The 10,550-nt window shown below is 35.9% G+C and overlaps 1 protein-coding gene across 2 annotated transcripts; it reads left to right on the forward strand.

The window, feature by feature from the left end:
- LOC123560706 (uncharacterized) lies at nucleotides 1-6,277 on the forward strand. Of its 2 annotated transcripts, none has more exons than XM_045352872.2 (4): nucleotides 1-101; nucleotides 434-593; nucleotides 5,198-5,724; nucleotides 6,076-6,277. In XM_045352872.2, exons 2-3 carry the CDS (start codon nucleotides 457-459, stop codon nucleotides 5,529-5,531), a joined length of 471 nt encoding a protein of 156 aa, XP_045208807.2. In that variant the 5' UTR covers nucleotides 1-101; nucleotides 434-456; the 3' UTR covers nucleotides 5,532-5,724; nucleotides 6,076-6,277. The 2 variants fall into 2 exon arrangements, with proteins under 2 accessions (XP_045208807.2, XP_053409130.1); XM_053553155.1 differs by lacking the exon at nucleotides 1-101 and adding an exon at nucleotides 141-197.
- Nucleotides 6,278-10,550: the final 4,273 nt, after the last annotated feature.

The raw sequence follows: 10,550 nt of genomic DNA on the forward strand, positions 1-10,550 counted from the left end.
GTGTACGCCACAAAAGTGAAATGAATTGACTCACTAGTGTTTTCAAAGTCGTTGTGTTACTCTCAGTGCGGACATTATTTTAGTAACTTCACAGTAATGAGGTTAGTTTTGATAACACTTATTATGCCAACAAATTGAGAAACCCCTTTGCGTTAAACAATCAAAAACTACATCAGACATGACGTCAGGACCAGCTGGTTAGCTTTAAAATAATGAGGAATTCACACATTATCTATATTAAGTTATTAAGTCTGATGAACATTACAAATAATTGCTACATTTAATAATGTTTTGTGTTGCAATTTGAATTATTCTTCAAAAACTGGAAGAAGAACTTGCGTAGATATATATACTTCCGGTGTTAGTATAATGAGAGAGCAAACAGTGTGTGATTCCATATGCCTCATGTCCATATTCTAGTACCTTATTTCAGACAGACGTCTCCAGTGGGCAATTATGGCAGCATTATTAATTGTGTTGAACATTATATTGCTTGCAAATAATGTGCACGGGTCTGTAAAGAAAGGTGTTTCCTTGTATCCTGGCCTGCATCTGTGTGATGGCTTCAAAGTTCTCAACAACATGTCATGGTGGTAAGAAATTTCATGTATTCTTACAAATTAATGACTTAAATTTTTCAAGCGATGTTAAAGCCATTGTTATACAGTAACACTAAACCATTTTTGCCTTATGAACAACGAAACATGTTCTCCGCGACGACTTGATAAAATACAATATGTTTAAGTCAGTGATGTCTGTTTCACAAAACTTCGTACGAGAGTTTTTTTTATATAGTACGAACTTTTTATGAATTTCGTACGATAAAATGCTCTTCCACAAAATTTCTTTAATTTGCGACTATAGTACGAAGTTAGGAATTTAAGGAAACATTTGCGAAGTTAAAATAGCTGCAGCACGGATTTCATATAATATTATGTACTGAAACATTAACTAAATGCAGGATACTGTTTTGTTTGATTCATTTTTCACTACTGCAAAAGTGATCGAAAATTCCGCATCATATAAATTCGTTATCAGACTATTGGTATAAACTTCCTTACAAGAGACTGTGAGAAACCCATAATGTATTTATCCCAAGCAGCTATGTTCAAAATTCAGCTAACAATAAGTTTGCGATTCAGCATTAAAATCTCGAAGTTTAGTTAGTTATACTTCTTTGTTGTAATCTATTATTAAAATCGTAAAAGTTAAATTTGTAGAAATTCTGTAATAAGTTAGTCACGCATGAAAAAAGGAAGTAATAGCTCTCATAAAATATCATTAAATGGATTTATGATCACACTTTACATAAAAATAAAATAACAAAAATAAAAACACGTTGCTTAATTGTTCCTTCTCTTAAAAGTTAAGAAGGAACAGCTATCTGACTAAAGTACATCTCCTATTACGCTACGCTTAGGATCTGAGAACGAGCTATTGATAGCCTCGTTCTGACGACCCTTTCGCTAGCCAGTCAGAACTTAACTTACAACATTCTGCAAATCTATAGTTAGCCTTGATTTTTGATATTTACGATTCTTATGTCGTAATGTGTCAGATAGCCGGTTAGCTCAGTCGGTAGGCCACTTACTCTATAAGCGAGGGGTTCCGGGTTCGAGCCCTGGATTGACTGCACATTTTTCTTACTCTATGACATTCGAACAAGTCGTGATTGGTTCAAATAAAAATAGATTTGCGAAAATAAAAATAGCAATATTGGAAATCCAAAATATACAGAAGTCGAATGTGAATGGGTCATTCTCAGATCTTCGTTTAGAAGATCAAGTACTTTAGTCAGATTGGAAGGAACAGTCACACTTGACAGAGCAACTGACCTCGCAAACTGTTGTCATTACTGTTGATTACAAGCTGGCCAATGAAACTCCGTGACCTTAGAAATAACCTCTGACGTTAAAATTATTAGTTCTTAATTTAGGCGACTCTCTGGATGAATGCGCTCTATGGATTACATATTACAAAATCCGAGGACGGAAAAGTGGCGTTGTTGAAACATGCCAAACATCTTATTTGTCACAAAAGCTAACATACGTCGTTACCTTTAAATGCATGGTCAATATGTAAAATTAAATCCCATTGCGATCCTCTCACTGTGTGCAACAAATTCTCGCACTGAATGCCCGGATGTCACATTCATTAGATTTAGGACAGATACTATTAAATTATATCCATGAATTACTGGGGTTTGTTGTGTGCGAGGACGTAGACTATTAGCGCATCAAATTATTACATTAGGATGTTAAAAAGAAAAAAGTAAAACGAATATAATTATGTCAATAAGATAGAGTGGTCCTGTCCTTGCGTCCACTCCTGGGGTTCCACACACTGATGACCAATATTTAAAACAGACATTGCAACAAAACTTTTACAAGATGATCATTATATTTTCGCTATGCTTTAACTTGTAATATTATTTACATGTGCAGACGCACGCCTGGTTTTATGCGTTACAGTGATACTTTTCTGAGATAAAAACAAACAGACAAACAGACAAACAAACATAACAACACGTCACGTGGCTTTCCGTCGGAATATTTCATAGAAACCCTTATATGAAGATCCACTTATAAATGTAATTTTCTTTAGATTTCGAATAAGGTAATTGGCATTAAAACTATTCTTAGTTATCGGAGTCTTTTTTTTAAATTTTCATGATGATGAAATTTCTTCATTTTTATTTTGCGTTAGCATTTTTCAACATATACCAAGCTGCAGTGGTCTAATGAATTAAGCGTTTGACCTACAAGCCTTGGGTTCGCGTCCTAGAATCAGGCCGTGTTACTGAAGAGAGACCGGCTGGACAGGCACCAGCTAAACATATGTGGAAAATAAGTCAACAAGGAAATACTAAATGAAATATGAAACGTGTATCCATAACAAACATTCAATATATTATTGTTGAAAGTGATTGTATTCTGTACATTTTTTCTTTCATATATAAGTTAACATTTTTGTGCCCCCCATGAGTGGTGGGAGCATATAGATTTGGTCTTGTCTGTGTGTCCGTCCGTCCGTCCGTCCGAAGTTCATGACGCGCCTAGCACAAAAAGTATTTGATATAAATGGATGAAACCTTGCATGAGTCTTTATCATGATATGAACTTGCGCACCTCCTATTTTTCGTCCGGCTCCGCCCCCTATTTTTAGAGCTATAGCCACGGAAATAGTCAAAAATGCACTTTTTCACCTTGTGACACACCTAGCTAAAAAGGATTTGATATAGATTCACGAAACCTTGCATGAGTCTTAATCATGATATGAACTTGCGCACCTCCTATTTTTCATTTTGGTCTGATCCCTATTTTCAGAGTTATGGCCCCCGAAAAAGTCAAAAATGCACATTTTCACATTGTGACGCGCCTAGCTCAAAATGTATTTCATATAAATTGATTAAACCGTATATGAATCTTTATCATGATATGCACTTGCGCACCTCCTATTTTTTGTCTGACTCCGCCCCCTATTTTCAGAGTAATGGCCCCTGAAATAGTCAAAAATGCACATTTTCACCTTGTGACGCGCCTAGCTAAAAAGTATTTCATATAAATTGATTAAACCTTGTATGAGTCTTTATCATGATATGAACCTGCGCACTTCCTATATTTTGTCTGGCTCCGCCCCCTAATTTAAGAGTTATGGCCCCTGAAATAGTCAAAAATGCTCTGATGAAAGAAATAAATGAAGCTACCAAACAACACAAATTTGTACCATTTGGTTTTTCAACGCAACGTTGTAAAATAATTGCATTTCATGCTTTATGAGCTAGGTAAGCACTATAACGAAGGAAATTTAGAAAATGTTGAGACTAACGCGCTTCCGTAAAATCTATTACTTGTGCAGGCCCGACAATTTCGTAGATTTCTAGGGGATTTTAATAATCATAAACACTGAACATTTCAACTAATTTGGTTTTGCTGTAGCAGCCATTGTAGCAAAGACTTTGGATAGATAGTTTCTCGAACAGCTGCATTTATGGGCATGTTCATAAAATTCGGACTAAACACTTCGAAGATGTGTGCAAGTTTGGTACCCCATCCTTTTGACGAATGAGCAAAAGCCCTGAAAGACGTTGTGTTGCAAAAAAACTTCTATAAACCTATAAATATGCAGATGAAAGAAAGTTTAATGGACTTCTCATAGGGGAAGAGACATGGGTACTTGAGCCGCGCCACGAGAAAACCAACATAGTGGCTTTGCGACCAGCATTGATCCAGACCAGCCTGCGCATCCATGCTGTTCGCTTTCAAAGCCTATTGCAATTAGAGAAACTGCTAGCGAATAGCATGGATCCTGACCAGACTGCGCGGATGCGCAAACTGGTCTGGATCCATGCTGATCGCAAACGCATTATGTTGGATTTCTCATGGTGCGGCTCATATTATTTTGAACCTCAAAGATGAAAAAACAGGGCAAGGACGAGCAGTTATCGCAAAAAGGAGTCAAAGTTACCTACGGGTTCTTTACACTATCAAAGTTTCTTCATTTCTAAAGACCTATGATGCAAACACCCATTGCACTCTATTACTTGAAAGTTTTACAAGTATGAAGTTCTAAACTCTGTGACAAAATATTACTTCAAACGTCACCAACAAACTTGTTTGCGGGTTATCAGGCTTATAGGCTATTATTCATGACACAAGATTAATATTGCACAGCAGTGTTTACAGAACTAGAAGGTCAATCAATTGCCGCACACTCCATATCTAAGACGTACTGGCAGGGCGTCGCTACCATTCAAGAAGCGCCATTGGTGGCGCAGTTTTTCAGTGTCTGCATAGTATACCATAGAAGGGCAGACTACCGCGTGACTTGGATAGCCAGTAATGAAAATTACGTTGATTGTGTGTGTGTGGGGGGGGGGGGGGGGGGGGGGGGGGGGGGGGAGGAGGAGGGATAGTTTGAGGGAAATATGTAAGCAGTATGCTTAAATACAGTTTATTTCTATATCTTATACGGACAGTCTCAGTGTCTGAATCCCCAGCTAATGATAACTTTACATAAAACCTTTAGTAAGTTAATGACGCTGTTTATTGTTATAAAACGTATAATCATGATTTTATTAAAGTCTTTCTTACTAGATTTATCTTTTAACATATATTATTTTTATGCAATCGAATATACTAGTAAAACAAGAGGAATTTTTCAATATATGTTGCAAAAATGTTTTTGTATACTATAGGTATGACTGGCGTATGGACTTGTCGTTTTGGCATCAAAAAGTGTCAAAAGTGTGCCCACCTTCCACAGACCAGTCAATGCCACCACATATATCCATGGTAAAGAAATACAACAACCATACAACTATTCATATACCATGGAATACTCAGTATATTTTGGGTTTCAACGAGCCGAACCACAAGGACCAAGCTGATATGACGCCACAACAAGCAGCCGATGCATGGCCGGAAATAGAAAAGCACTCTCACGGGAAACCCCTCGTCAGTCCAGCTACCGCGGGTATGGCTTGCACTGGTACGATGAATTTTTCAGGTTATGCCACGGTTGTCGAATAGACTACATCGCCGCGCATCTATATAGCTGCGACGCCCATCAGATCATGTCATACATGCAGAAGCTGCATCATAGGTACAACAAGAAAATATGGCTGACAGAGTTTGCATGCCCCTATTCAAATGACGAAAATCAACAGTTGCATCTCATGCAGACTTTACTGCCGCAACTTGAGGCTGCTCCATATGTGTATAGGTAACTAGAAATATGTCGCTTTTCTTTGGTCCAAAATCAATTAGAACTAGAGCATGAATAGCTCAATATATATCGACCCTCTAAAATACTTTGATTTCCATAAGAGGGTGAGAGTATTTGCTCATTTTAAAGATGATGAAAAAATGGGAAGATGTTTACCGTTGAATATTAGGTCAGATACTGTTGCCTGTTTCTGTTACAGTTGTAACGGCATAGTTCATCGATTCATTCGAAATTTGTTAAGGTCATATAAAATAATGTTAACTTTAAACACGACAAATAATCTCGGAAACTGTATGTTTCCTGCCGTACTTAAAGAGACTAAAATGAATTGTTTCCTCTTATTTGTAGGTATGCTTGGTTTGAGGCTAGAATAACAAACAATTTTTACGGTGATTTTGTAACTACGGCAGCCAGTCTGTTACACAAAAATTCCTCAACTTTGACGACAATCGGCCACTTCTACAACAATTTCCAAGCTAATGGGCAGGGTTCACATATTGTTGGATGATGTGTGTATTAAAACAGCAAAATAAGAAAGGCATGGAGCTTGTATGCTTTCGTATTGTTTCTTCTTCCTTTGTCCTACATAGATGACTGGGCTTTATATCTGTAAGCTAGATTTCACTAAGTAAACTCCTTTGTTTTAAATAAGGAACGTTCAACCCAGAGCTGCTTTATTTATCTAAAGAGTACTGAAATCTTATCAGTGCGTCTGCGACCACTTTGTACTTTTGTTATAAACCGAGGATTGACGAGGACGTTCTTAGAATTGAAATGTTCCCGTTTTTTTTTACATCAAATGTACATGCTTGCATTTAAAGCTTAACACGATTTACTATTCCAACTGTTTAAAGGCATATAACGAAGGAGGATTTTAAGCTGTATACCAAAATAATTAAACGAACTGGTTTTATGGGAACATCATTTTATCGGCCCTACTTTCCGTAAAAGTCCTATCGCAGACTGATGAAAACATTAAAAAGGAATCAAACGGTATATAACATTTTATTGACACCCTGAATATGACGCATATCGGCTTTAGTCAGAACATTACCACCCCTTCCGATTACGATGTACAAAACTTTACAACGTTGAATCATAAACATGAATATTATCATATTTCGAACAGAATGCATGCATTTACACAGTGATAAATCGTGTGTGTGTGTGTGTTCGGGTTTAACGTCTTTTTCAACAAGTGATAAATCGACTTAAGCGCCTGTTCTATATGAAAATGCGAATGCATAGGAAAATCTAAGATCTGTTAAGGACTTCTTTGGACTTGAATGTGCGGACAAGATTTCATTTTATGGTAGTAGACCACCATTTTTTTCATTGCACCAGCAACTCTTAATTTTTCTACTTTTCTATTTGTGATATAACTTTTATGAAAGGCAGGTTAAGAAAAAGGGAAGTTCTATAAATATACGAAAATCAGACCTGAAGGGGCCGCTTGTTGTAAGCGAAGTTTAACCTGAAGAGATCTGATTTAATTCTATAACCAAAATATGTAATAATTCGAATGATAAAAGCTGTCATTACGAAACTGGATGTCCCTTTGGAACTGGAGGCTATGACTAATGAAGGAATTTTATTTTGGATCAATGTCATTTGAAGCTGACTGCAGCTTCCGGTCAAATAACCATGTCGGCAGTTTTTAAGCAGTGACAACTGTAGTTTTTGCGGATAAGTTTCATAGAAGTTATCTTGTTTTAGCCAATGGAAATACCATGTTGAATTTATCTGAATGGATATATATGAGCCCCACTATGAGAAAACCAACATAGTGCATTTGCGACCAGCATGGACCCAGACTAGCCTGTGCATCCGCGCAGTCTGCATGGTCAGGATCCATGCTGTTCACTAACAGTTTCTCTAATTGCATTTAGGCTTTGAAAGCGAACAGCATGGATCCTGACCAGACTGCGCGGATGTTGGTCTGGATCCATGATGGTCGCAAACGCAGCATGTAGGTTTTCTCATGGCGCGGTTTATATGTTAAAAGTCGAAACAACTGAGGAATTGACATTTTATTGACGGAGATCATATCGCGCTAGATATCAAATGCCGAACAGAACGAGGTGCCAGTGAAGTAAATCCTTTCCTTTACAAAAGCTTTCAAATCAGAATAGCAAAAATAAGCACACTTCTCAATCTTTCTTTAATGATATCGATCATATAGAGACAACGTTAAATGATGACTTAAATAACGTATCACGTTTGGCAAAACAATGGCTCGTTAAATTTAATCCAGTCAAAACCGATACATTATTTCTTTCACTTGCGAAACAGAATCTGAATTTGCCTACACTTTATTTTGAAAACACCCATTTAACTTATGTTGACAGTCACAAACATCTAGGGGTTACATTTAGTAAAGATGGCTCATGGCACGAACATATTTTTAATATCACTTGATCAGCATCGAAAGTTTTAGGAATAATGAGAATGTCAAAGTTTAAACTTAAAAGAAAAATTTTGAACCAGGTATACATTTCTTATCTCCGACCAATTTGCATCTATTGTCTGGGATAGCAGTACGGTTTAAGAAAAGGAATAATTCGACAAAATTCAGTATGACTCAGCACGTATAGTAATAGGGCTAACGAGATCTGTATCAATAGAAAGACTGCTTCGAAAAATTGGATGGGTTTCATTATCCGACAGAAGACATGCAAAAATTAATTTTGATTTATAAACATAGTCGCGGCGATTTACCTAGTTATCTATCTCAGCAATTCCCTTATTATACTGTATTTGAAACCAGCACCTATACATTGAGAAACAATGTAGATTATGCTACTATGACATGCCGCCCGGAAATTTATTCTTAATCTGTAATACCGTCATCTATCAAACTTTGGAATGACCTAGACACAGGTTTCCGAAATGCAGACACTATATCATCCTTTAGATATAATTTAAAACAAAAAATCAAACCGCCCAAAGTTCCTTCTTTTTACCTATCTGTTGACAGACTTCCTCAGGTCCATCATGCAAGAATACGTGCCAAATGTAGCAATCTTAATTCGGACTTTTACAACCATATACGTGAGGATCAAATTGTGTAGCTGTGGATATATCCGTGACAAAAGCACGGAACACTTCTTTTTCAGATGTCCACTTTTTTCCCCAACAACGTCGACAGTTATTCACTGATACACGCCGGTATCGTCCTTAAGTGTCATAAAATTCCAGTTTACATTCGATAACTTATCACAAGAAATAAATGGCATCATTTCTGGTCATGTACAAGATTATATAAAGAAAACTAAACGTTTTAATTGAATCGAAATTTACAGAAACAGTTCTTCCCAGTCGCTGTGATTGTATCCATGAACCTTCAAATAATGTGGGGTATGGAACGGCGAGCAAATACCTCTTTTTTCTGCTTCTTAGGTTTATTTTGTGTGTGTTTTCTTTTGTCTTTATCTCTCTTTTTTCTTCTTTTTTTTTTGTTTTCTTTGGTTGTATTGTTTAAAATAATTTACACTCAACACTCATTAAGCTCTTACTTCTTTATATTCGCTTATTTACTATTTTTTCTTGTTTGTGTTTTCTCTTACTCGTTTGGTTTAAATATTACAAACAATAAGCTGAACATTTTGTTACTAAACTTTGTTAGGGAAAGGCCTTCATTAATGTTGGTAAAACTTGTGGCCCGACCCATTTGCTTTAAACAAATTCCATGTAACTGCTTCCATATTCTATTGAGTACTAATTATGTTACATGTTTTAAAAAGCAATAAAATATGATTAAATGAAAAATATCTTTTTAATTTGCCTAAATATCTATGTGTATTCTGAAGTTTTGAAAAAAAAAATAGATGTTTGATCAAATTCTACATTGAAGATTTTTTTATCTGAACGCGCAGAACTACCTTAATTGTGAATTTTAGTTGTTATGTTGCATTTCACACACATATTCAGTAACCACTAGCTTAAAATTTTATACAACCTGTCCCAGAATCGGTCTTTCAAAATCTCTTTTGCAAAAACATATTTACTTACATAATATTTTCATGCTCAGTTTTCTTATTATTTTGTTCTTTTTATTAGCTCGTCCCTTTTCTGTCGATCCCCTGAGGTTTTGCACAATATATTCATCAATATAGAACTTTGTACATGCTACATTTTCATTGACTTAGCTCATTTGCCAATTTGATTATGAAATAACATCAACATACCTATATAACAATACTAGACAGAGAGTTTAAAAATCATATTGTTTCGTTTAATGTCCAATTACATTATGACCAACATTTTATACGGTGAACATGAATGTTTAAATTTTTGATAACCTTCATTGCTTTTTAGATTATCCGTAATATTCAGTGTGATTTGATTGTGGCGATTCTACTCGGCAGCTCATTTAATTCATACTTATTACATTTTTCAAAATAACGCATTCACCAACTCTCATTACATGAATAGTTAATAATGTCATAATGTCTGATTTCTTTTGAAGCATCTTTTTACTTACGTTATTACATGATTGACGTCATGGGAGTAAAATATAAATTTGGTCTACGAGTGTGATAAAGCTTTGACGTTGCACGTCGCGGAGACGTTGGCTGAATTGACTTAGTCCATAACAGGTAAAGAAGACGAAATTCTGATGTTTCAGCAGGAACATGTTACATGTGATAAAAAGAATATTACATTTGTGTCTTTCCACATTTATTTTATTCAACATTATGTCAACCATTTGACAGTCTAAAAATATTGTTTTATAGCTTTCGAAGGCGTGTACATGGTGTTTTCTCTGGGATTTCACTCTACCAGATCTGACTTAGTGAAAAATGTACATGAAGTGCTTAAAT

This window comes from Mercenaria mercenaria, chromosome 10 (genome assembly GCF_021730395.1).
Source record: "Mercenaria mercenaria strain notata chromosome 10, MADL_Memer_1, whole genome shotgun sequence".
Lineage (NCBI taxonomy): Eukaryota > Metazoa > Mollusca > Bivalvia > Venerida > Veneridae > Mercenaria > Mercenaria mercenaria.

Coding starts and splice junctions, on each gene's coding strand:
- LOC123560706 (XM_053553155.1), top strand. Junction 594..5,197: donor CTCAACAACATGTCATGGTG/GTAAGAAATTTC, acceptor TGTATACTATAG/GTATGACTGGCGTATGGACT.